Source organism: Cannabis sativa, chromosome X (assembly GCF_029168945.1).
Source record: "Cannabis sativa cultivar Pink pepper isolate KNU-18-1 chromosome X, ASM2916894v1, whole genome shotgun sequence".
NCBI classification, from domain to species: domain Eukaryota; kingdom Viridiplantae; phylum Streptophyta; class Magnoliopsida; order Rosales; family Cannabaceae; genus Cannabis; species Cannabis sativa.
This window is the reverse complement of record NC_083610.1, coordinates 81162959-81190611: the sequence shown is the minus strand read 5'-3', so window position 1 is coordinate 81190611 and position 27653 is coordinate 81162959. Positions and strand designations below refer to the sequence as shown.

The following is a 27653-nucleotide window of genomic DNA, read 5'->3' as shown; positions in this document are numbered from 1 at the left end:
ATGAGGTGGCGTTAAATGTCCACAAAAATGGGGATTTTTTTGATTCTAATCTTAACTCTTTGGTTGATTCAAAAAGGAAAAGGCCTGATAATGGGCTGGGAGATATAGTGGGCCTAGAAGAAAAAGATCACAACGATGGAGTTGATGTCATGGAACATGACACGGTGGGGGTTTCAAAAAATGGCTTTTTGGCGGGCTCTGGTTTCCAGACCCGCCCAGAGTTATGAGTTGTATAAGTTGGAATTGCCGTGGGCTTGGGAACCCGCGGGCCAGACAATTCTTAGCGGACCTTGTGTTCCAAAAGAAGCCCATCTTGTTATTTTTGTGTGAAACAATTTGTAGTAAAGTTAGTATGGAGAAAATTAGAGCCCAGTTGGGTTTTGATTGTTGCTTTGTGGTTGAAAATCGGGGTCATAGCGGAGGTTTGGCTTTGTTGTGGAAAGTATCGCATGAAGTGGTGATTCAAGGCTTCTCTTTTAACCATATCGACGCCAATATCCATCTTCAAAATTCCTTGCCGTGGCGGTTTACGGGTATCTATGGTGAGCCAAAACGGGATTTGCGTTTCAAGACTTGGACTCTCCTTCGTTCTCTTAAAAACGATAGTACACTTCCTTGGTGTATTATGGGGGATTTAAACAACTTGGGCTCTCAACTTGAGAAGAAAGGTGGAAGGGCGTATCCGGATAGTCTCATAAATGGTTTTGTGGGGGCGTTGAGTGATTGCAATTTGGTCGACCTTCCCATTGTTGGCTACCCGTTTACATGGGAGAAGGGAAGAAATAGTGGAGAGTGGATAGAGGAAAGGCTTGACAAAACTTTGGTAAGTCCCGATTGGTTGGCTATGTTTGCTAGGCCGGTTCTTTACAACCTCGAATTCTCTACGTCTGATCATTGTCCCATACAGTTGGTGTTTAAAGATGTGTTTCCAACTACTTCCTTTCATTCCTTTCGTTTCGAAAATGCTTGGCTCCGTGAGCCTTTGTGTAAACAACTTGTGGAAGGGGCTGGGTGGGTTCGGGACATACAAGTATTCAAAGAAAAATTCAGGAGTGTGGGGAGGTTTTGGAGAGATGGGGCCGTGACATTACTGGGAGTTTCAAAAGCCGTATAGCCCAGTGTAAGAATCGGATTAAGAGTACCAAATGGGGCAGGGATTCGGCTTCTATTCAGGTTCATCAGGAAGCTAAGGCGCAATTGTCAGAAGTGTTAGCTCAACGTGAAATTTTTTGGAAACAACGCTCTAAGCAGTTTTGGCTAAACTCTGGCGACAAGAACAGCAAATATTTTCACTCTGTTGCAAGCTCTAGAAGAAGAAACAACACTATAAGTCAACTCCAAGATAATACTGGCACTTGGGTAAACTGGGAATCGGGTTTGGAGAGCGTCATTACTGGTTACTTTTGTGAGTTGTTCCAATCTTCTCACATTAACACAGGCACGGTGCTTGATGGTGTCCGCCCGTCTGTGTCTCGAGACCAAAACAATGAGCTCTTGCTGCCTATTTCGGAGGATGAAGTGAGAAGTGCCTTATTTCAGATGCATCCTGACAAATCCCCGGGTCCTGACGGTATGACGCCGGCCTTTTATCAAAAGCATTGGAGTATTGTTGGACCGGACGTGGTTCAATTTGTTCGTGAATTCTTTGATTCCGGTAAGTTCCCGAACTTGATTAATGATACTCACATCGTCCTCATTCCTAAGAAGAAGAACCCAACTCAAATGGGTGACATGCGGCCTATCTCTCTTTGTAATGTTCTCTACAAAATTGCCTCAAAGGTCATAGCCAACCGTATGAAGAGCGTTCTTGATTATGCTATCTCTGAAACTCAAAGTGCTTTTGTTTCTGGGCGGTTGATTTCTGATAATGTTATGGTGGCCTTTGAAGTCATGCACTATTTGAAAAGGAAAACCAAGGGTAGGAAAGGCTATATGGCACTCAAGTTAGATATGAGTAAAGCCTACGACCGCGTTGAGTGGAGTTTCTTGGAAGCAGTCCTTCGGGTTATGGGGTTTAGTGAACGTTGGATTGGTTTAATGATGGGTTGTGTCAACTCAGTTTGTTACCATGTTGTGCACGGGGGAGTGAAGCTGGGGCCAATCATTCCTACTAGAGGCATTCGACAAGGTTGTCCCTTATCTCCTTATCTGTTTATTGTATGTGCCGAAGGCTTGTCCTCATTGATTAAACATTATGAAGCCAGTCGTCTTCTCACGGGGTGTAAAGTTGCTAGGAGTGCGCCCACTATCTCCCATTTGTTGTTTGCGGATGATAGTTATGTGTATTGTCAAGCAACGGAGGAAGAAGCATCTCGAGTTCTCTCATTATTACATGTCTTTGAAGTCGCCTCTGGTCAAAAGGTCAATCTGCACAAATCTTCGGCCTTTTTTAGCTCTAACACCATGATGACCACTAGAAGCAGGATTTGTGACTTGATGCACATCCAAGAAGCAGGGGTGGATAGTATGTATTTGGGGCTCCCAAGTATCGTTGGTCGTAATAAGAATGCAGTGTTGGGGTTCCTTAAGGAGAGAATGAAATCAAGAATTAATAGTTGGGAAGGTAAATTCCTCTCGCGAGCTGGGAAAGAAGTACTTATCAAGTCTGTGGTTCAGTCCCTCCCGTCGTATGCCATGAATGTGTTTCTTTTCCCAATTGGCACCTGTAAGGAACTAGAGAGATTGATGGCGAGCTTCTGGTGGAAATCTAATAACTCTAATGGTAATGGGAGCGGCATTAGTTGGATGAGTTGGGATAGAATGACCAAGCACAAAGTTGAAGGAGGTATGGGGTTTCGTAATCTTAGAGACTTTAACCTTGCTATGTTAGGCAAGCAAGGTTGGAGATTGCTTTTCAGACATGATTCCCTAGCTAGCAAAGTCTTCAAAGCTATACTATCCAAATGGTGATTATCTTTCTGCTGAGTTGGGCTCAAACCCGAGCTTTATTTGGAGTAGTATTTATGCGGCTAAGGACACTGTTAAGCTTGGCTTAAGGAAACGAATTGGGGCCGGCCTTACTGTTCAGATTACCTCTGATCCATGGCTCCCTACTTTGGATAAATGCTACCCTTCTCCGACTGTTCCTGGTCTGGAAAATTTCACTGTCAATTGCTTATTCCAAATAGGCCAGCAAAGGTGGGATTCCGATGTTGTGTGTGACCTGTTCACTCCCACAGAGGCTGCTATTATCCTGGGTATACCCATCTCGCAGGCAGGTGGGGAAGATTCTTGGTACTGGCTCGCTGAAAGTAATGGCTTCTACTCCGTCCGTAGTGCATACAAGCTGCTTCAAGCTCAAAAACAACAGGCGGATGCGCCCCAGACCTCTCAATTTTGGAAAAGATTGTGGGAATTGAAAGTCCCTCCGAAGACCAAGGATCTAGTGTGGCGAGCGTCGTCAAACTGCCTCGCCACCAAGGCTAACCTTTGTATCAAAAAAGTCTTGGTCGATAACCTTTGTCCCATGTGTGGTGTCTTCGCGGAAACGGAAGTGCATCTCCTTGTTTCTTGTCCGTTTGCTTGGGCATGTTGGGAGTTCTCGGGCACCTCTACTGCTGACAGAGATTCTTCTTCATTGCTGTCATGGATGGAAGCTTCGGCCAACAGTGCAAACAAGGAGGAGCTGGGTAAAATTGTAGTGCTTTGCTGGGCAATTTGGTCCGCAAGAAACGATTTAATTTGGCATCAGCGTGTTCGTACCGTTCGGGATGTGGTCGTGTTCGCCAATTCGAGTCTTAATCAATTTCTCAAAGCTCAAGGTAGGGAGAATATCCCTTCGCTGTCTCCACTTAAAGCAGGTGACGGGTCCGAGCGTTGGATTAAACCGGTTTCAGGCATTAAGCTCAATGTCGACGCAGCTACTTTTGATCGACATTCTAAGCACGGTTACGGGTGCGTGGTGAGGAACTCGCAGGGGGCCTTGATCTCTGTTTTTGCTGGCTGCTACAATGGCAAAGTTACAGCCGAGCTAGCTGAAATTATGGGGATAAAGGAGGCTTTAAGTTGGTTGAAGCGCAGCAGCAACACCCAGGCAGTCATCGAGTCAGACAGCTTGGTCTGTGTAGAGGCAATTCGGAGTGCTGAAATAATTGCTTCTGGTTTCGGTTTTATTGTTGATGAGTGCAAAAATATGCTAAAAAGTTTGTCTAATGTTGCTTTATTTTTTGTTAAGCGTTCTGCGAATTGTGCCGCGCATTTTGTTGCCCGACACTCTATTTCTCTTGCTGAACGTATGTTCCCTATTAACAGTGTTCCTATGGACTTCATGTCTATCTTAACGAGCGATTGCTCGAGTCAATAAAGAACACTTCTATTCAAAAAAAAAAGGGAAATTTCATATTTTGGCCCTAATAAAATACTCAATATCAAAATTTAGACTCATTAATTTTTTGAACAAATTGATTCCTCTAATTTGAAAAAGTTCCTAAAATACCCCTAAAATAAAATTTTCACTATCTCTCTGACTTTCCCTCTCTCTCTCGCTCTCTGACTTTCCCTCTGTCTCGCTCAAAGACTTTCCCTCTCTCTCGCTCTCTTCACGAACCCACACGAACCAGACCAACGTACCCACTGCGTCGACCACGAAACCAACAAACCCACGCCGCCGTCGACCACCCACGAACCCAACCCCACGAACCAAACCCACGAACCCAATCGACGAACCAAAACCGTCTGTCGATCTTCGACCCAAACCGACGCAAAACTGCCGTCGCCACCACGAGGAGAAACTGCCGTCATCACCCACGAGCAAAAACCGTTGCCTACACCACGAAATTCAGTCAAAGGTAAGATTTTTTTTTTGAAAAAATATATTTTTCATAGATTTGGATGCCAATTATTGCATGTTGTTCAGATTAGTGGATTTTTTGTAGCTTTTGTTATCTTAAGGTTGTAGATGTTAGTGTTTCAATGAAAGCTGTGTATATTACAGAGTTGTCGATGACATGTCGATAGGATGTCGATAGATTGGGTGTCTGTTTGAATTTTTGCTGTAATTTGTATGTCGATAGGATATCGCTTGTATGTCGATAGGATGTCGACATAGTAGTTAAAGTGTATTTCTGCCCTATATTGTCGACGAGTTGTCGACAGTATGTCGATGGTATGTCGATTAAATTAACTCGTTGATTGTTAGGTTGTATTGTCGACTAAATGTCGACAGTATGTCGACAGTATGTCGATATGTTGTGTAATTGTTATTTGATTGAATTTATGTTTGCATTGTCGACTGAATGTCGATAGGATGTCGATTGGTAGTTTAAATGTATTTCTGCCCTATATTGTCGACGACGTGTCGATGGTATGTCGATTATATTAACTTGTTGATTGTTAGGTTGTATTGTCGACTGTATGTCGACAGTATGTCGATATGTTGTGTAATTGTTATTTGATTGAATTTATGTTTGTATTGTCGATTGAATGTCGACAGGATGTCGATATTTTGTCGACATAATAGTGTTGTGTCTGCTTTTGATAATGTCGACATAATGTCGACATATTTTTAAATTTTTTTGGCAGCTTTATTTATTTGTTTTTTGTTTTTTCAGATGGCTCCCAGACTCATTATTCCAGCCACCGAGCATTTTACTGGCCGCGTCACATATAGGGGCACTGGAGTGTTTGCAAAAATCAAAGCTCGGTTTGAGGAGTTCAACCTTAATAACACGGCGAAGGAAAGCCGTTTCGGGAACTTCTGGAATGCCGTACCCTTGACATTCTCCTCGGTGTTATTTCACCAGCTGATGTTCCACAAAATGAAAGTGGATGCTCAGGAGGAGTTGAGGATGAGGTTTTATGTTGGTCGGAAGGAGGTCCGATTCGGGGTGCTGGAGTTTGCACTCATTACGGGTTTGGACTTCTCCTCGGGGCCAACAGAAGAGGAGAAGGCTGTGCAGGTCGCGCGCTCAGGGTCAGACCGATTGATCAACAGATATTTCAACCGGTCTGATAGTGTGAAGACAGAAGCACTCCAACTTCAGTTCACAAACTGCCAGAACCCGGAAAACTTGTACAAGCTCGGCTTGTGCTTGTTTGTGGAGTCAGTGCTTCTGGGCCGCGAGGCAAACGCGCTGATCACGCCTCACATACTTAGATATGTGGAAGACCTCGAGTTCTTCTTCCGGATTCCTTGGGGGAAGCACTCATTCGCCAGACTCATGCACTCGCTTCAGAAAGACATGTTGAAACAGAAGGCCAACTACGAGAAGAAGCTGAGTTCGGATGTTCAGCACGAGTGCAAATACACAGCATATGGCTTCGCACCTGCAGTACAATATTGGGCGTACGAGGCCATTTTGGAGGTTGGGAAGAGGTATGGCACGAACCACGGGATTCGGTTCCCCAGGATGCTTAGCTGGACAAGCAAAGGCGATATTGGGAAGAAAGACGTCAGCGCATTATTTTCTAGACGGGTATGATTTTCACTTATGTTCAGAATAATTATTTAACATAAATGCTTCTAATAAATGCTAAATGGTTTTATTTTGATATTTTTTGAACCATAAACAGAATCTTGAAGTGGTGAAGGGGCTACTTCCACGGACAGAGGAGGAGGAATTTGTGAGGACCATATCTTACGATGGTGTGGAGAACTTGGTTGATGATGTTGTGGATGACACAGAGGCTGAGGCAGGTAGTCAGGTACCAGAGACTCAGGTCCCAGACACTCAGGTACCAATTTTTGGAACTTTTTTTTTATGTCTTTATTTTTTATTGTTTTTGTTTTGTGATATTTGTTACATTGTGGAATTATCGTATGCTTACCGTATTTTTTTGATATATATTTTTTCAGGCCACTGGTTCAGAACCTCAGCCCAGTGCACCATCTTCATCAGGCGTTCGGGGTGCCGAGTACACTGATTTAGTGGCTCGGTTGGATAGGATCGAGGCTGACACTCAGGGTCTGTATGCTGCTCATGTCGAGCTGAAGAAGGCATACGAGACCAGCCATGTAGAGCTGAAGGGTGGTCAGAATGTAATTATGGAGCAGCTCAGACACATATTGGCCATGTTGAATCGTCCGCCAACGACGGCTTCACCACCGGAGGCCCCAGCAGATCCATCTACCCCACCACCAGCTGCTTCACCCCCAGTAGAAGAGGATGAGGTCTTCCCCGACGATTACGATCCTTATGAGGGAGCTCCAGCGACTCCGATCGAGGCACAACCTCTTATCCATGTACATGACACCGAGTCGCAGGGTGAGATTCTGTCCATAGAGGCACAACCTGCAGTGGTTAAGAGTCGGAAGAGGAAGAGAAAGCCTCCTGTATGGTTCGGTGACTATACGGAGATGAAGAGGAGACATAGGCCATCTTCGACTTTTGATCCCCTGGAGCCACCGGATGAGAAATTGTTAACCACTTTCCGAAAGTGGTGTGTTGGACTCATTCCGAACCACCGACTTCGGGATTTGAGAAGTGGTGATTACGGTCCAGGATTCTTTTGGATAATGCTCACACCAAAGGAATGGCTTACAGATGACGTAAGTAAAGTATTTTATAATATTACTTCACTTTACAACTGTATGTGCAATTAATATATTTTTTTGTCTAACTGACATTTCCCTTTATATGCAGCATATAGATGCAGCAATGCATATGCTGAGGAGGCGACGCACCGACTATCCACTGACATTTCCTCAGAAGGGTATCATTCTCTCCACATTCGTGACCGCCATGATGAGCAGTGCATGGACGAGCCACAAGGGTCCGAGGAAAAACTTTAAATGGGAGGATTATATCCTGGACTACTGCACAGGGGCTCATAAGGTATTGTTTTAGTAAGATTTTAAATGTTAATTGTTTGGGAAGATTATTATGGTTTGTTAATTGTTTCGTTGTTCTCTGTAATTACAGTCCCAAGTCTTTGAGAGATGGAGGGGTAACGAGTTTATTTACTTCGTTCTGAACCTTCCCGAGGCAAGGCACTGGGTCACAGTTGAAGTCGACATAGAGCTGTGGAAAATTAATGTCTACGACTGTGATTCCAGCGTCTGTCATTGGACCGCCTTGGAACCCATCCTGAAGGTTTGGGCAGAACTGCTGCCCTCGCTAATCCTTGCAACCGGGGAATTTCCACATAACAACCAGATCATGGCGTTAGCTAACTGTGACATCACGGTGCTTCCAAAAATGCACGCGACTCGAGCCACTCACGACTTAGTTCCGAAGTCAGCAACCAGGTACATAGCGATAAAAAAGTACTATAGTATTAAAATATGTTTTACGTTAGACTGACTTTACATTTTATTTTGCATTTAGTGGTGATTGTGGCGTCTATTGCATTGAGTATGTGGAGCATCTCATGATGCAGCGTGGATTGACCGATGTGACGCCAGACCGGATAGCTATGTTTCGTCAACGGTGGTGTGTCGATTTATTTTACCAAAATGTCAGCTGATTATATGTGTAATTATTGGGACATTGTATATTTTGTGTAATTAACATTACAGTTATGTATATATAGATTTTCTTTTCGTTCAAATTTTGATAATTATTCGTGGTTTCAAATATAAAATATCAATATTATTCAACAAAAATAACTATTAAACCTAAAAATAATTAAAATATTTGAAAAATATTCAACCTCAACAAAAATAACTATGACAAAATATGCATCATTACAATATATCAAATTTCCCAACGAATACGTACAAGACGCCTCAGATGCGGGCTTTGCATGTTGCTCTGTTGTGGCCTGAACTGCCACAGCGGCTGCAGTTTCGTGGTACAGAACCTTTTTTATCACCAGACGGAAACGGTTCTCCCGTCTTCTTCCAGCGTTGCTTTTTCTTGGACGACCTACAGGCTTCTTTTCCACAGGTACCCCAACTTTCATATTCTTGATGTGTTCTGGGAGAACCCAATCATCCTCGTCACCAGCAAGATTGATGGTATCATCGTAAATCTTCCTCCACGTTTCTTTTGAATAATAAGGTGAGCAAAGCGTGTACACACTTGTGTTCGTTTTCAATGTCGCGGCACATGCATGAAGGCAAGGGAGTTTCAATAACGTGAACACGCCGCAAGTGCATGTTCTTTCAACTAGATTCACATCACCACCTCTTTCACCGTTAGGTCCCCTACCAACGTTATACAAATTGGCTCCATTTCGTTGGACGCGCCTGTACCTTGCATTTTCATGAATTTTTGCCAAGTTTTTTTCAAAGAGCGTGGCCAAAGGGGTGACACATTTGTCAGCATTTTCGAGGCGATCAGCGAACCACGATTGGAGTGTGAACCTGATAAATTCAACCAAAGTAGTTATTGGATATTTCCTGAACTCTTCTGTGACACTATTGAAGCTTTCAGCAGCGTTGCTCGTCATGATGTTGTATCTATCGCCCAAACAATAAGGGTGAGCCCACTTCTCAAACCCTATACTCTCCACATATGCAGCAATGGTCGGATTCATCTTTCTAAGCTTCTCGAACTCTCTATCGCATTCAGTCTTCGACCATGCGTAAGCAACATTATATATTTGGTTGTGAAAAGCATCAGTCTTGAATTTGGCGTTCACGTTCATAACAATGTGGTGATAGCATGCACAGTGGACTGCTTCGGGAAAAACGAGTTCAACAGCATGATCAATGCTTTGATGCCTATCTGACACAAACACTAAGTTCTCAACCACGCCAATTGCTACCCTCAACTTCTGTAAGAAATACGTCCAGGAGTCGTTATTCTCACTGTCAACGATACCATAAGCAACCGGCAACAATTGGTTGTTCGCATCTTATGCCACAGCAACTAACATTATACCGCCGTACTTCGTCTTCAAGAAGGTGCCATCGATACTCAAAACAGGACGACAAAAAGAAAAGCCCCTTCTACATGCACCGAGTGATATAAAACAGTACTTGAACCGCTCATCCTCTAAGTACAAGTCAGTAATGGTACCTGGATTCTTCTGTTCCAGCATGTACAAGTACCCAGGAAGCTTCATGTATGAAAACTCAGGCGTACCCCTAGCATACGTAAGTCCCATCTCCCTGCACCTCCACGCCTTCACATAACTCATACTGATACCGTAGTTGTCAAACATGTCCCTCTGTATGTCTTTAGCCTTGTACTTAGTTCCGTCTTGGGTGTACTTCCCCTTAATAAGGTAGCCAACTACCCATGGTGCTGCTTGACGGTGATCTGAACGTCTCGCATTCAAGTTACATGTGTGTTCATTGTGAAATACAGTGACCTCAAAGTTGTCAGAATGCATCTTCTTCCTCCCCCTCAATCTCCATTTACAATCTGGAGCCTTGCATGTAACGTACAACACATCAGGGGATGACTTCTTCACCATCCACTCGAAATTGTTATTAAGTGCAAACCTACCCACTACTTGTCTCAGTTCTTCCTTGTTTTCATAAAAATTACCAAGCTCTATCACCCCTGCTTCCTTACTTTGTAAACAAGTAGTTAGCTCATGATTTTCCATTATATCTTCCTTTGTCCACATGGGAGCTTTGAACTTGGTACAAACTTCAAAAGAGGAGAACGTTGAGAACGTTGCATGACGAGCATGTTCTTCAGTTCTGCCTGGTTGACTACTGCTAGTTCCAGGTGTAGTGCGATTTTCACTACGAGGTTGTCATTCTCGCTGTGTACCTTGGTTACTCGGTACACACTCTAACCTCAACAATGGTCCCGCTACGGGTTCATCGACTGCTAAATCATGTTCATCGTCCATATTCAAATCTACAATAGGATCGTTATTGTAGAAGGGTGTATCGAACTCTTCAAACTGATGAAATCCTGTCACTTCTTGTTCTTGCCCTACATTGGTCGGAACCTCTAAATTGGTCGGAACCTCTAAATTGGCCGGAACCTCCTCATTCACACCAATCCCAACATCTGTTTCGGGAACGGAAGACCCTACCACACTCTGAGGGAGAGGATTAGTAGGCGGCGTAGGCTCCGAATTCCCAACTTTTCTCACCTTGGTCACGAATAATGGCATAAACTCTGTATTTGACATTGTTGCCCTCATCTCTAAAAACGTTCTCAGTTGGCGTTCTCTCTTAATAACCTCTGGCGCAACCATTTTTCCCTTCATGTACAAGGAACAAATCTCCAACTTTAAATCATACGCTACCGGATCAACTTCCAACTCTTCATATAAAATTTGTCGCAGTTCTTGTAGGGTTGTCTCGGTTGTAACTGTCAACGTCAAGCTGCTATTTGCTTTGTAGATCCAATTATAATTCTCACATAACCAAACACCATCGTACGATACAACAAGGAACACTTTGTCTCCTCCAATTGCAAACCAAAAAAACAAGGTGAGTAAAGGAAAAAACACCAAAAAAAAAAAAATCGACATCCCATCGATATCAATAGACATAATGTCGATAATCACAACAGCAGAAATAAGGGCACTGATTGTCGACATTGTGTCGACATACTATCGACATACAGTCGACAACCACACCAAGCATGCTCGCCATCGACATAATATCGACATACCATCGACATTCAATCGACAATTAACAACGGTTGCACATTTAATGTTAATAAATTTTACCTACGTTCCCAACAACCCTTCCCAACTGACACGTTGCATGTCAGACACGTGTCCTATCGACAACATGTCGACATGACGTCGACATGGCATCGACAAATGTGTTAGCAGTGACACTAAATTGGCATGTTGTCGACATGATGTCGACATAGTATCGACATTCAGTCGACAAATACACCATTTCATGCGTTTTACTCCGTACGATTACGCATTTAATGACCATTAAATTTTCATACATTACCAACATGTTTACTGCTCTATAAAAGCAAATCCCTTTCTTATTCATAAGTGCTCTTGTCTTCTACTTCTCTCTTACTCTTAAAAATTTCTCTTATTCTTAAGTTCTAAATATGGCCCCAAGAAAGAACGGCAAATTCTTCATCTTAACTCCTGAAGAGCTGAAGCAGGAGCCTGATGTTGGCATAGTTACTCCTGAAATGCAGAAAGTTTTTGACGCCCAAAGAGCTTTCGAAAGAGAACGATGTGGGAACGAGTTCAGGTTCAGGCAACTTGAAGCACATTTTTGCAAAACAGGTGTATGGCCGGCTCCACCACCAGGGTTCTCCGAAGGATGCCGTCGTTGCAAACTAGGCATCTTTAACGGTAAACCGGTGAAGCCTGGAACATTATGCAAGTATTGCAAGGCTCACCCACAAGCCAAAGAATTTAAAAAAAAAAATAATTTCTTATGTTATGGCTTGTGGTGAGTTTTATTTAATGTTTGTTTTTTTTTATGAACTTTATTTTCTGTTTTTTTTTTATGTTTTTTTATGTTATGTTATGTTTTTAATGAACTTTATTTCATGTTAATGTTATGTTATGTTTATGTTTTATTCACGGTTTTTTTTTATTTGCATCGATATTTTGTCGACATCACAACTTCTAAAAAAAAAAAAATGCTTGTTGTCGACATTCTGTCGACAAAATGTCGACAAATAGTAAATACCATGTTGGTTGCATGATGTCGACATAACGTCGATAATGGTCGTCACTGACCTTTCCTTTTGTAATCATCGGCAAACCATCGACATAGTATCGATATATTATCGATAACACTGGAAAACCCAGAATTCGACTGAAAACCAGATCTGCCAGATCTCAACAATTTCAGACCAAAAAACAGCAGTTCCAACAAAAAACACACATATAACAATTTTAAACAACATAAAGTCAAACAAAATGCTTAAAATACAACTTACCCATTATAATGGTGTAAGATTCTTGAGTGATATTGAGTTGTGCTTCGGTTTTCCACCAACACCCACCGAGAAAACAACCATTCAACAGGGAATAAAGAGAGTGACGAGAGAGTGGGACGGATAGAGGGAAATTTTTTGATTAATTTTTTCAGTTTTTTTCTAGAGAGAGAGAGTGGTGCACGAGAGAGAGAGAAGAGGGAAGAGAGAGAAAGATCATTTCAGATTTTAGCTATTTTTTTTTAAAAAAAGGTAAAATGGGAAGTTCATGTAATTAATGGACTAAATTTGTACAAATTAAGGAAGGGTATAAATTTTGATATGGCTTGTATTATTAAGGCCAAAAATTGAAATTTCCCAATTAAAATAATCAAAGTTTCACGCCTACTCCAATATTTATATTTGATATATTTAGATATTATTTTGTATTATACATTTCATATGTTAGATTTATTTTGTTATCACTTAAACTTTTCTTTTAAAATACAATTTTTTTTATATATAAACTATTTGGTATCTTAAGTTTAATGTTATAATTTATTATACTAATTACTTGTCATTTCTTATAAAAAAATGAATAAGATACCAAATCTTTGTTATAAATATTTGTTATAAATATTAATAATTATGTGGATGTCCAAATCTTTTATTTATTACCATGAATTGTAATCAACATTCCTCTTTTCCTTAGTTTCTCTTTTTCTTAGTTTCTTAATATCTCACTCTTGTATTTGTATAAATAGGGATTCACCCCATTGGAATAAACAACTCAGAAATTCTCATTCACATTCTCTTTCTCTCTTCATTTTCTTCTTCTTTCTTCTCATCTACTTTATATTATTTTATAACACGTTATCAGCACGAGTCTCTGCCCAAGCTTCAAGCATGAGTCTCTGCCCAAGCTTCAAGCATGAGTCTCTGCCCAAGCTTCAAGCATGAGTCTCTTCCTAGACCCAATGTAAGTATTTTGTTAAAATTCTTGAATTGTTTCAAAGTCACGATACACTAAATATATATTTATATATATACTTATCTGACTGAAATAATTTCAAGAATCCTTTGTTTTCTTTTTTCTTTTTATCTATATATATCTATATATTATATATGTATGTATATATTTTTATATATTTATTATTGATTCATATATATATACATATGATGTACTTATCATTCATAATATTTACAATATATGTTTGCCTATGATATGATAGAGAAAATGTATATAAATTGTACATATATCCAGAAAGATTATGTATCATCGATAAAATATTGCATATATCTTGAAGATTATGCATCATCGATAAAATATTGCATATATCCTGAAGATTATGCATCATCGATAAAATATTGCATATATCCTGAAGATAATGCATCATCGATAAAATATTGCATATATCCTGAAGATTATGCATCCTCGATAAAATATCGCATATATCTTGATGATTATGCGTCCTCAATAAAATCTTGCATATATCCTGAAGATTATGCAAATGTAATATTCATTATATAGTTGATGGATATATAATGAAAGAGATGAATACATATTTATATATATGTTCTTGTATTCTTTGAGGACAATGAAAAGTAATCTAATATCGATATAGATTTTGACAAACATTTCCTGAAGTAAATGTTTTATATTTGTAAAAAAAAATGATTGTATTTATGTGAATACAACTAATGAATCATTAAAAATGATTATTATTGATGCAATTTTATAGTGGGTTTTGAATATCCAAAAAGAATATTAAAAAAATTGCATTGAAACATCAAAGTATAAGAATAACAATGAGCATGACTAATGTTATTTAAATACATGAGGCATGTATTTATTGTTCATCATTCCCTGCAGAGAATGATACGAATTGAAGTCAATTACTTTTAAAGATTCCTCGTATTATAGTCATGTTATTATACATTGTTATTACTTGCAATGTTGGAAATTATTGAATCTGACATATATTAAAGATTAAATTTTGCATACATCTTGGAGACTATGCAAAAATTGCATTCATATATTCTTTGAAATATCGTAAAAGAAATTGTTGAATAATTTCTTATATTTTTATGGATGAACAAGTAATAAATTTTTAAGAAATTTATAATAATGTTCTACTTGTTCAACGTCATTCCCCGAAGTGAATGTAATGATTTTAAATAATCAATGACATTATTTACTACTCAAATATTTCCAGAAAAAAGTGGAAACAACCAAAAGATGAGATACCACACATAATCAAAGTGCATGAAATCTATATATCATGTGTGGAATTGAATAATAGTGGTCGATCGCGTACCTGTAGTACGGACACACTTATAATCAAGATAAAAGTATACTTGATTATTTAATAGAATGTGAATTGTACAAACTTATTGTACATTTAGAATATTTAAATATCATTATCTAAAGAGAATGAATAGACATGAAATTCTATTTCAAAGAATATAGATTTCACATATATTGGTAATGCCAGAAGCAAATTAATATATACATATTTTATTATTTCTTGAAATCAATAGTTTCAAACTATTGTTGGCACAGGATATGTATATATATAGTTACTATATAATTCAGTTTGCATATTCCCAAAAGTGGATATATAATTTACTAATATTTGTTAGTGATCCAATATAATCAAAGTGATAAAGAATCACAAAATGATTATTTGAAAAGCTTCCTGAAGAAGTCTTACATAGAATTGCTACTTGGAGTAGTAAAATATATTAGTATGTACCTAGATGTATAACTTTTATCTAGTTATAAAAGTGATAAGAAATAACTTATTATATGTACTGGTTGTACATTTAAATATATAATATATCAAGTCATGATAATTAGACTGATGAATAGTCTATTAATAAATTAGACGACTTGTTAAAAAGATACCAGGAAAAATGAATGATATATTATGGTTATATCTATTTGACCATTACAATAACATGATGAAGTTGTCATGTATCTTTTAAATTATACACATCATTGAATTGATGATAGTGATTCCTGAAGAAATATAAAGTTTGATAAACATAATAGTGACTCATGAAGAGTGTATATGTTTTGGAGAATAATATAATTATATTATTCGTGTATATAAAAATGAAACTTTTTATGATTACTTATATGTTGTAGTGATTTTACATTATCTTATGAAAGTTTCATTGAAATACAAATTATAGTGAACCTGAAGTTCATGAATTGAATTATTTTGACATGATCAATCATATGCAATAAATTGTCAAAGAATTTGACTAAATTTTGTTGAAGAACCAGAAGATTCTTCTCATTGTTAATTTATAAGGCTCAAAAGAAGAATGTGCATATATTTGCACATAAAAAATATTTAAATTATATTTCCTTAACAATCTTGAGCTATTGTTAGATTTTTATTGCATAGTTTCTTATCGATGTGATAAGATTATATAATCATGCATTTACAAAATGTGTAAATTTATGTATTTCTAATTATACACGTATGACTCATTCTTAGAAATGAATTAAGTTCATAAGGATTGAACTTGAAACTAAAGTTTATTGAACCTAAAGTTCAATGTCATATAGTATGTATGAGTTTAAACAAATATTGATTCATTGTGATATATTGAAATCCCTACAGGTGTATTAATATTATTAGATATCACAATTTTTAAAAAATCTCTCGATCAGGGGGAGAGAAGCAGTTGGGATCGATGATAATTTTTGAAAAATGATCCTTGCACAAAGTATATAAGAACAATATAGTTCAAAATGATATATACCAACTGCAAATCAATATTATTCAAAGTTGAGATAGAATGAGTTGAAAACGCCTGAAGCGTAAATGAACAATGTAGAAATTATTAATAAATGTTCATTTGATTTGCCCTGAAATTGTTAAATCTAGAGGTACTCATGGAGATACCTTATTGTTATAAAGTATTAAAATGATAACCGTGATGAAAACGGTACTCGAAAAGACTCCCAAGAGAAGTTAGACATAACACATTTCATCATAATTGAATCCCTGAAGTGATTCGTTATAGATACCTATAAATGATAAACATATTTGAAAAATATGTAATTTAAAGAGATCTCTATAAGTTATGTCAATATGGGAGGAAATTATCATTTATTGAAATTTTTCTCGACAATAAATATTGAATGTTTGCATATGCAATAAACTAACATGAGATAGCAAGGATCATGGTATTAGATTTGTCGAGAATCATCGACATACATTTTGATTTTTGGCCAAAATATTATGACGCAATCCAGGCAAATTTACTCACATAAAGTGAAGTAAGACCTGTAGGGTGTGCAAATAAATATTTCTAATGAGAAATTTGCATATATGTATTTGTACATAATGAATTATTGTACAAAGTTTGCATAGACATGAGATTGATTGAAGTAAGGCTTAAATATTGAGAAAATATAATCATGATTTGATTATAGCCTGGAATATATTTTATGAGGATTTATAAGCGTCACATAAATGTTGCAACAAAAGGTTATTTATTTGGAGCTCCTAATATAGTGAGAATTTGAAATAAGCCTTATCTAAAAATTCTAGAAGAATTTAATACATGTCTTAAGTGATATAAATTCAAAGTCGCGCACACTATATGACAAAGATCTTTGTATGAAATAAAGACATGTAAGTAAATTATTATTTGAAAAATACCTATGGTTGTCTATGCAATATAAATACGTAAGTTATACGTTGTGATAGACTCTTGAAGAGTTTTTGATTAATTGCAAAACAAACTTTTATTTCTTTTGTATATCGAGAAATATTAAATGTATAAAGTTTGAAGTCCTGAAGTACTTCATATGTATCAAGAATTATAGATATATGATCTTTTGATATGAAAATTAAGATCATACAACAAGATGGAACAAATATATGGTATTGGAGTACCATTATTGTCACAAATGAAATTTATATTATCATTAATGTGTTATTTTCATATCTACTTGAAATGTTAAATTGTAGTATGAACAAGATTGTATATACACATGAATGATACAATTAGTTGGATAAATATTAATGTTCCACGAACCCCTCATCTATAATTTAGAAGTTCATACATACTCTGAAAGAGTTATAGAAAATATATGATCAAAGATTATATATGGTGATATTTTAAAAGTGATAACAATAATCTTATGAGATATATTATCACCAAAAGAATTATGGATCATATGTGCATGAGGGGGAGACATATTCATGTTGACTCTTTTTCCCTTAGTTCAAGTTTTGTCCCAATGGGTTTTCCTGACAAGGTTTTTAACGAGGCAACTTGCAAATAATTATGAATATGAAATATATATTGTACTCTTTTCCCTAGCTCAGATTTTGTCCCACTGGGTTTTTCTAGCAAGATTTTTAACGAGGCAACTATAAATCATGTTAACATACTTGCATTTTATGAACCAAGTAGAGAATGTGTGTGAGTGAGATCATTGACATAGTATATTCGGGAAACATATGGATTGCACTCAATAAAGAAGTATCAACCCAAGCAATTCTCTATGGATAATACTGCTTGCATCGTTCAACTAAAAGGAGGTACATTGAAGGAGATAGAGTTAGAACACATTTCACGAAATTCTTCTTTATACGCTTCAAGAAAATACATATTGGTGTTCAACATATTCAATCAAGTGTCAATCTTACAAACTTATTCACAAAGTTATTACCAACATCAACATTTGAGAAGACGGCAGACAAGATCGAAATTCGTCAATTAGAAGATCTCCACAAATGCCTAAATGAGGGGGAGTTAGTTTACACTATACTCTTTTTCCTTTGATCAAGTTTTCAGCAAGATTTTTAATAAGGCAGTTATTATGAACATCCAAGGGGGAGTGTTATAAATATTAATAATTATGTGGATGTCCAAATCTTTTATTTATTACCATGAATTGTAATCAACATTCCTCTTTTCCTTAGTTTCCCTTTTTCTTAGTTTCTTAATATCTCACTCTTGTATTTGTATAAATAGGGGTTCACCCCATTGGAATAAACAACTCAGAAATTCTCATTCACTTTCTCTTTCTCTCTTCATTTTCTTATTCTTTCTTCTCATCTACTTTATATTATTTTATAACAATTTGATATATTTAGATATTATTTGGTATTGTACATTTCATATGTTAGATTTATTTTGTTATCACTTAAACTTTTCTTTTAAAATACAATTTTTTTTATATATAAACTATTTGGTATCTTAAGTTTAATGTTATAATTTATTATACTAATTACTTGTCATTTCTTATAAAAAAAATGAATAAGATACCAAAGGGTATCAAAATACCAATTCTTGTTTCATTTTGCCACTCATTAATGTCTGCCACTAAATAATCAATATATATAAAAAATACTATATTTATTATTTAACATCCTATATATAGTGTTAGGAGTGTATTCATTTAGTTTGATGAATAGGAGTTAGTTATGTTAAGTATTACCATTTTTACTTTTCTAACCAATTTTATTATATTTCAACAAACTACAACTGTAATCATTAGCTATATTGTCAATGTTCTTTACTGAATAGTATGATTACTCTTTGTTTTTCAATCCTCTCCTTCTCTATCTTTCCTTCTCTATCTTCTTTCTCTTTGTCTCTGTTTTTTTCTAATTTCTTGTTCTTGCTTGCTTGGTTGTTCATCAATGGCAAAGAAATTCAATATGGTATCAGAGCACTTTCCCCTACTGTCGGCTAACATGGCGAACATTGGAGCTAGCACCAACAACTCGAACATCAACAGACCAGTCAATCAACCTAATGAAGCTTCGAATCTCAATCGTTCAAGAAACAACTCAGATGAGTTCAATTCAGTATACTTCAATCACAATATGTCTATTAGACTAAATGATCACAACTTTCTTTTGTGGAAATTACAGGTTCTTGCTGCAATTCATGGAAACAGGTTGTAAATGTTCATTCAAGATCGTGCCCCTCCACCTCAGTTTCTGAATGATGTTGATTAAGCTTCGAACAATTCCAACCCAACTTTTCTTGAATGAGAGGTTCAAGATCAGCTCCTTGTTTCCTGGCTTCTTTCTTCAAATAATGACAACACCACTACTGCATCAACTGAACAAACACCTACTGCTACTGTCACACCAGCTCCTGTTGTTGAAACTGAACCAGCACCTACTGCTACTGTCACACCAGCTCCTGTTGTTGAAACTGAACCAGCACCTACTGCTACTGTCACACCAGCTCCTGTTGTTGAAACTGAACCAGTTGCTGCTGCACAGAAAGAAATCACCACTAATTCTCATGCCATGCAAACAAGGGGAAAGTCTAAGATTCATATACCCAAGGCCTATCTCACTACCAAGATTCCAAGAACTGTATGTCAAAGAAGCTTTGCAACAAGAATAATGGAATCATGTCATGACAGATGAGATATTGGCTTTAACAAAAATGGAACATATTCTCTTGTTCTATTACCTAAAGGAAGGACTCCAATAGGCTACAAATGGGTATTTAGAGAAAAAAAAAACTCAGATGGGATACATCACATGTACAAAGCTCATCTTGTTGCTAAGGGCTTTCATCAACAACATGGGTTCGATTTCACTGAAACTTTCAGCCCAGTTGTTAAACCTGTCACAATTCGAATTGTCCTAACCATTGCTCTGTCACATTGTCACATGGTTGGTCAATCAAGTAACTTGACATCAATAATGCCTTTCTAAATGGCACTTTGAATGAAGAAGTTTACATGGTTCAACCCCCAGGATTTGAAATTGCTTCAGCCCCTAATCTTGTATGCAAGTTGCACAAAGCTCTATATGGATTAAAACAAGCACCTCGTGCTTGGTTTGACAAGTTTCATCATTGCCTCTTAGATCTTGGTTTTGTTCCATCTAAGTCTGATCACTCTCTCTTCATACAACACACTTCAACATACACTACCTTATTAATTCTGTATGTTGATGACATACTTGTAACTGGCAGCAACAACATTGCAATCAAAAATGTAGTTGCAACTCGCAATAGCAAGTTTTCACTCAAGGACCTCGGTGACCTACACTATTTTCTAGGAATTGAAGTGCAACAAACCTCATCTTGCCTACACTTATCACAAGCCAAATACATCAGAGACTTGCTTTTTAAAGCTCAAATGCGTGATGCTAAACCAGCACCCACTCCTATGACAAGTGGTCTTCGACTCTTGGCATACGTCAGTGAACCAGTTCAATACCCACATTTGTATCGATCAATTATAGGTTCTCTTCAATACCTCGTGATAACAAGACCTGAAATCTCTTTCAATGTCAATAAAAGTCTGCCAGTTTCATGCGAAATCCACAATTAAGTCACTGGTTAGTTGTTAAAAAAATCCTGCGATATCTCAGTGGCAACATTAGTTATGGTCTTCACCTCAAAAAGTCTCCTCTGTAAGATGTAGTAGCATTTTGGGATGCTAATTGGGCCACTAACATAGACGATCGTTGCTCTACTTTTGGCTTCACAATCTTTTATGGAAATAATCTGGTTTCTTTGCAGTGCAAAAAGCAACACACTATTTCCCCTATCGAGTACTGAAGCCGAATTTCGAAACCTAGCCAGTATAGTTGCAGAGCTAACTTGGATTCACTCCTTATTTACTGAGTTGCACATCAAACCATTCAACCTCCAGTTATATGGTGTGATAACCTTAGCACTGCACTTCTCACAGTAAATCCAGTGCTTCATGCACGCACTAAGCACATTGAGTTTAATCTTTATTTTGTGCGAGAGAAAATCATCCAAAAACTTGTCCAAGTCAAGCATGTTCCAGCTCAAGATTAGCTTGCTGATGGACTCACAAAGGCAATCTCCACTCAAAGGTTTCCTCTATTTCGATCCAAGCTTACTATTGAAGACATCTCAATTGTTCAAGATGCTTCTAATTGTAACCTTGAGGGGCCGTGTTAGGAGTGTCTATTCGATTAGTATGTTGAATAGGAGTTAGTTATGTTAGGTATTACCGTTTTTACTTTTCTAACCAATTCTATTATATTCAACAAACTATAGCTGTAATCATTGGCTATATATTGCCAATGTTCTTTACTGAATAGTATGATTGCTCTTTATTTTTCAATCCTCTCTTTCTCTATCTTTCCTTCTCTTTCTTGTTTCTCTTTGTCTCTGTTTTTCTCTAGTTTCTTGTTCTTGCTTGTTTGGCTGTTCATTAATGGCGAAGAGATTCAACATATAGAGACAAGTTTTATGAACACATATTTTTACATAATGTTTTACACAAATTTTAACCATTAGATTGTCAACATTAGAAGACTCGTCATTGCAACAATCCTCACCTACTAAGAATTTTCTTATCGAGAAAGTAATGAAGGATTACCTATCGAGAGAAGGGAGGAGCTGGATTTCGAAGGGTGGAGAAAAATCGTCGGAACCCTTATTTCAATCGATTTGGAGAAGAGAAATGAACAATGATATTTATTTTTAAAATAAATCTACTCCAAAATTAATTATATTATTAATATTATAAAAAAAAATAGAATGTTTCATTTTGGGATAACAAAAAATTAGAATGTTAATTATCCTATGATACTAAATAATTATAAAAGATTATAAAATTATTTTCAAAATACTTTTGTACGAGACTAAATAATAATGAAAAATAATAATAATTATAAAAGATTATAAAATGAAAAAGAATTCCAAAAAAATATTAAAAATTATTTATGTAAAATTATGACATTTTACCAACGCAGTTTGCGAGATGCCTTGGTAAAAGTGACTTTTGCCAGTGCATTACACTTTTGTGCTAGTAAAAACGTATCAAGGGGAGGATCTTTACACGGATTGATATGCCACTTGTACTGATAAAAATAAGTTTTGTCAGTACAATTGTGTGTTAGTAAAACTGACATTCTTACTATCATAGTTTGTGAGATGTATGCGCTGGTAAAAGTGACTTTTACAAGCTCAGTAGCAAATTGCGCTGGAAAATTAAAGTAATATTTTTTGTAAGTGTGATGAATGGGCAAGGGTGTAGGAATGACAATTTGTGTTCATGGGTCATGTTTGTGTTATTTCGTGTTATGTTATGTTGTATTGTGTTGTGTTGAGGTTTAAGTATTACAAACAAATATCAAACTCAAATTTAATCCATTTATTAATTGCTTGCATCGAAAACTAAAACTCAAATACGACGTGTTTATAAACTGGTTGACCTGAGACAATATCCATGTAGTCCATTTATTTTTTTAAGACACATTTATGAGTCATTTATGAGTCATGTTTATGACCTACTTTAAGTAAGTAATTAATATAGTATGATGTAAATTATATAAATGTTTATACTTTTAAATAGATTAATTTTAATTAAAACTTATTTCATGCGAGTTATGAATTGCGTCTAATCCATTTTGTCCGAGAATATATAAAATTTTATATAAAGAGAACAAACTAATTATTATAGATAGCACAAATATTATAATATATTAGAGAGCATGTAATATAACCACAGTTCCCATCCTCATAATATGATTATAACTACGTACGTACTATGACAAAACTAAGAAAGACAAAATTGGGGGGAAAATGGAACAAATGCGTAGGTGTACATTTGATATTTTTGCAACCACCGACAGAGTGAGAAAATTAATTAACGTTATGTAGTTGTAGAAGTAATAATAATAATTATGTTATATAATTAATTCAACATTTGAGAAGGGTTAGTACTTCGTTGGATGAGTCATGATGATGAGCATAGTCCTTCTGCCAGCTTGGCCTTCCAAGGGTGAACTCAAGGTTAAGACGCATATTCGAAGAAGATGACAATGACAATGATGAGCCTGAACTCACTTTCTCCACCTACGTACGTACACAATTATTATTATTATAGATTAACTATATATAATCAACCATATTATATTCATTAATAAGTATAATATATATAGAAGTATATATACATATGTATGTACCTTGGCACCATTTTCTCTGAAATCTTGATCATGATCAGCAACTGTCCAACCATTTTCATGACTTGAAATGCTTCTTTCAATGGGACGAGTACTTCTGCTTAATTACAATATTAATAATTGTTCTTATTAGACAATACCCTTAATTAATTAATGTGCATTTCTTTTTATTGCCCCTAGTGATGACACAATTAATTTCTTACACTAAAATGTAAATGATGAATTGATGAATATTGTTACACCAAATTAAAGTTTATTACAATATCATTTGACTGTTTTGTAGGAAAAACAAAAGTCAACAAAATCCAGCTACAAAATCATTAATTACTTAATTGATCGGCCAGGGCCAGGGGTATGGCCTCATGCCCTTACCCCATACACTACACCATTTGAAAAGGACTAATAAATTCCTAGTAATTTGTATCTAAAAAAATAAAATAAAATAATACAAAATTTTGTCTGTCAAATTGTCACAGCATTGAGATTTGTACAATTTAATTAATTAATTAATAACGTTCCCTTATTGACTTTCTCTTCTGAGAGTCTTTTAGGGTCAAGATACTTATTACAATGCGAGGTGTGGTACTCGGTACAAAAAACACGTAAGAATATAATTAATAAATATTAATTATTGAAACTTTTATATATATAAGTTATAACAAACAGCTCAAATGTATAATTTTTTTTTAAAAAAATAGATATGTATAAATATCATGTGGACAAAACAAAACAAGATAAAATACACATATGATCACTTACGTATATAGGTGTGTTACTTAAAAAGTTTTATTATAAAAACGCATGAAATGTATGTCTAAAAAATAAAGTTGATGTGTTATATTATTATTTTTATATATATATATAATAAATATATTTATAAGATTTGAGGTTGAGATCAATAAAAGCACTTACACATGGGAATGGGAATTAGTTGGTAGTCCTAAGTGGGGTTGAGCTAATATCTCGGAAGATAATACTCCATCTGATCCATCTACATGCTCATGCTCATCATTAACAATGTTCTTATTATTGTTATTATTAATCCCTACTACTCTCCTAATTTGGTTTAAACCCAAATCTGTCTGCCCTTGTCCTTGCCCTGCAATTAATAAGGACACATATATATATTATAGAGTTAATTATATATTTTCCACACTAATTACTTGCTTTATTATATAAATATATACTTGATATGAAATAAAAGGAGGAAAAGGAAAATCCAATTACACCTGCTGCTTTGTCAGTACTCTTCACTGTTCTATACATCTGTATAAATACCAAAGAAGAAGAAACGGTACAAATTAATTTTTTTCTTATTAAAAACTTTTTTAAAATAAAATACATAAACAAAAAGGTCCGCATTGTAAAGATTACACTAGCCTAGATGCCATTTTGTCGTTACTTCTTGTTCTCGACCACCATCAAAATTAAAGAATAAGATAATTATTAAAGAATAAGAATAAGATAATGATAAGAAAAATACAAATAAGGCTCTATATATATATGTACGACTTTCCTCCAAATAAAATTAAAATGACAATGAAAAGAATAATTATCAATAAGATTAATTAAGCCCACCTGTAAATGACTCTTGACGTGAGCTAGGGTTAGATCCTTAACATTCATCAACTCTAATACAGATTTCGGTGTTGCTCCTGTATAAGAAAACAGTTTAATTAATTAATGAAGAAAACATAATAATTAATTAATGATTATATTATACGTACTTTCATGGCCACCAAGAAGCTGAACGGCGTGAACAAAATGAGCATGAAGGGTTGTGGTCCATCTCATTCTAGGAGCTCTAACACTTCTCTTCATTACTCCACCAATCGATCTGGGATTTCTCTTCATTAACTCACCACTACGCCCATATATCTGAGCTTGGTGACCATGGAAATGGTACTTATGATGATCAATGCTAATATTATTATTAGTACTAGTATTGTTAAAGCTTGATCTAGGTAGATGATGAAGCAGTACAGCTGGTACTACTGATACTGGTGGTGGTGGTGGATTATTATCTTTGGTTTCAAAACCTAAACTCAAGGTGGGCTCCTGATTATAACAATTAGTAGTAATAGTAGTTTTGATCTCTAAACCATTTTCATGGCTTAAATCACTGCCTGTAGTAGTACTGCTACCTGAATCGGTGGTGGTTGAGCTCCTCAGTAGTAATACCTCATTACTATTATTCTTATTATTATTAGCTTCAGTAGTAGTGATGGCATGATAATAATCTGGAATCGAAGGTGGGCTAATCTGCAACGAAAGGTCTGGCATAGATGATGATGATGATGACGATGACGATGATGATGATGATGAAGTAGTAGCAGTAGTAATACTAGTTCTTCTCATCATTTTAGTGGTGTGGTTAGGGAACATTATTACTGTGCGCAGGAGAAGAAGATATGGAATATTGGGATCTAGAAAAAGAAAAAACTTTTTGTAATGAAAGGTCTCTTAAAGAAGAAAAAGTAGAAAGTAGAAAGTAGAAAGTTGAAAAGTAGAAGTAGCTAGAGAGAGAGAGAGAGAGATATGGTGTTGATTAAATCATGAGTGGCTTATGATTTTATTTGCATTGGTGTTGAGGAAGAGATGAAGAGATCGATAGACGTGGACGGGAACTATACTTAGGCTTTGCTTTTTTAATTATATAGAGTAGGATTGATTGATAATAATAAATATTTAATAAGAACTACATTAAATGTATATAGCAGATAGTTTTGCCAGAAAAAGGAGAAAGCAACAGACTCACTTCTTTCTTTCTTTCTTTCTTTCTTTCTTTTCTTTTGGGAGAAAGATTTTAAGGGAAAAGTAATTGGTATTTAATAATCAGAAGAAAGAGAAAGAGAGATAGAGACCCTTTTCCACGGAGAGATAAAATAAAAGAATAAGGAGAAGAAAGAGGGAGGAAAGAATAGGGTATGGTTTATTAATAAATGATTTCCCCTTATCTTTAGGGTGGAGAATATTAAGAGAGAGAGAGAGAGAGAGTGAATGAATGGAGGTTTCTGAAGGGAATGGTTGGAATTCGAGAAAACAAAAAGGGCATTGTTCAATGGAATATTGGAATGGGGATTGAGTCTCTTTCTTTAATTTCCTTTTCCTTTCCCTTTCCCTACGTTGATGGATCAAGACAGACCTATATATTTAAATTTATTATATCTTTTCTTTTTGTTATGAGATTTTATTCTGAAATAATTATATATATAAAACTTTAATAATAATAATAATAATTAAGCTCTAGTATATATAGCTATATAATCTAGCTAGCTGGCTACTCTGAAAAATGAATTAGAATATTCCCATTTTATTTCATGAACGAGGATTGAGTGGCAGGCCAAAATATCCCTGTTTAATCCTCCCTTTATTGGTTTCTTTCTCGCACACGTGGCACGTTACTATATTTACAAATTAATTTTCAAACTCAATAATTTTCTCCCATTCCATAACAATTAACATTAATTAATTCGTTTCAGAATAGGCATTTTATGGTACGTACAGCACTGTAACTTCTTATGAATTATATTACTGAATTTTTTATATATATAGTAATAATAACTCTCAACAAGATAATAACCCTAATAAAGCAGCTTATAATTAAAAACACTGGTGAGTGGTGACATCTTATATATATACATATATGTACATTTCTCAACGGTAAATATCTAATACTTTTTAATTCCTCGTGCTGAAAGTTAATTTCACGTTCAAACTCTGATATGAAATCCTGCCAAAAATTAATTATTTTGTTCAAAAAGGATTTGATTAAAATTAAAAAATTAAATCATGCATGCACTTATTTAAAATATATAAAAATATTGACATCTCTGATGACCTAATATTTTTTATTTTATGAAACTTTGATCAGTACTCTCATCCTAGCTATTTGATTAATTACACCATGATAACTATATGGCCAATTCTATTCGAGCTGTACACGTGCGATGCTCAGCAGATATTTTTCTCTTCAAGCCATAGTAATAAAAATATGATATAATAT

The 27653-nt window shown here is 35.9% G+C and overlaps 3 protein-coding genes across 3 annotated transcripts; 2 read left to right on the top strand and 1 right to left on the bottom strand.

The window, feature by feature from the left end:
* The first annotated feature begins 352 nt into the window (after positions 1-352).
* Positions 353-4303, top strand: LOC133032397 (uncharacterized). Its single transcript, XM_061106327.1, has 3 exons — positions 353-906; positions 1005-2906; positions 2959-4303. The coding sequence occupies exons 1-3, from the start codon at positions 353-355 to the stop codon at positions 4301-4303; spliced, it is 3801 nt and encodes a 1266-aa protein (XP_060962310.1).
* Positions 4304-6593: 2290 nt separating this feature from the next.
* On the top strand, positions 6594-8745 carry LOC133031942 (uncharacterized). The gene is made up of 4 exons (XM_061105731.1): positions 6594-7486; positions 7581-7772; positions 7860-8185; positions 8265-8745. Exons 1-4 carry the CDS (start codon positions 6983-6985, stop codon positions 8401-8403), a joined length of 1161 nt encoding a protein of 386 aa, XP_060961714.1. The 5' UTR covers positions 6594-6982; the 3' UTR covers positions 8404-8745.
* A 14319-nt stretch (positions 8746-23064) lies between these two features.
* Positions 23065-26759, bottom strand: LOC115699949 (probable transcription factor KAN4). Its single transcript, XM_030627499.2, has 6 exons — positions 25375-26759; positions 25226-25302; positions 24877-24913; positions 24560-24746; positions 23651-23744; positions 23065-23540 (listed from the first exon to the last, which is right to left on the bottom strand). Exons 1-6 carry the CDS (start codon positions 26030-26032, stop codon positions 23385-23387), a joined length of 1209 nt encoding a protein of 402 aa, XP_030483359.1. The 5' UTR covers positions 26033-26759; the 3' UTR covers positions 23065-23384.
* Positions 26760-27653: the final 894 nt, after the last annotated feature.

Excerpts from the sequence above, each read along its gene's own strand:
- LOC133032397 (XM_061106327.1), top strand. The coding sequence starts at position 353 with ATGGAGAAAATTAGAGCCCAGTTGGGTTTTGATTGTTGCTTTGTGGTT. Across the intron at positions 907-1,004 it reads TCTGATCATTGTCCCATACA|GGGCTGGGTGGGTTCGGGAC; the intron begins GTTGGTGTTTAA and ends AACTTGTGGAAG. Across the intron at positions 2,907-2,958 it reads AAAGCTATACTATCCAAATG|TATTTATGCGGCTAAGGACA; the intron begins GTGATTATCTTT and ends TATTTGGAGTAG.
- LOC133031942 (XM_061105731.1), top strand. The coding sequence starts at position 6,983 with ATGGAGCAGCTCAGACACATATTGGCCATGTTGAATCGTCCGCCAACG. Across the intron at positions 7,487-7,580 it reads AGGAATGGCTTACAGATGAC|CATATAGATGCAGCAATGCA; the intron begins GTAAGTAAAGTA and ends CTTTATATGCAG. Across the intron at positions 7,773-7,859 it reads ACTGCACAGGGGCTCATAAG|TCCCAAGTCTTTGAGAGATG; the intron begins GTATTGTTTTAG and ends CTGTAATTACAG.
- LOC115699949 (XM_030627499.2), bottom strand. The coding sequence starts at position 26,032 with ATGTTCCCTAACCACACCACTAAAATGATGAGAAGAACTAGTATTACT. Across the intron at positions 23,745-24,559 it reads ACTAATTCCCATTCCCATGT|AAGTACTCGTCCCATTGAAA; the intron begins GTAAGTGCTTTT and ends GTAATTAAGCAG. Across the intron at positions 23,541-23,650 it reads TCAGAGAAAATGGTGCCAAG|GTGGAGAAAGTGAGTTCAGG; the intron begins GTACATACATAT and ends GTACGTACGTAG.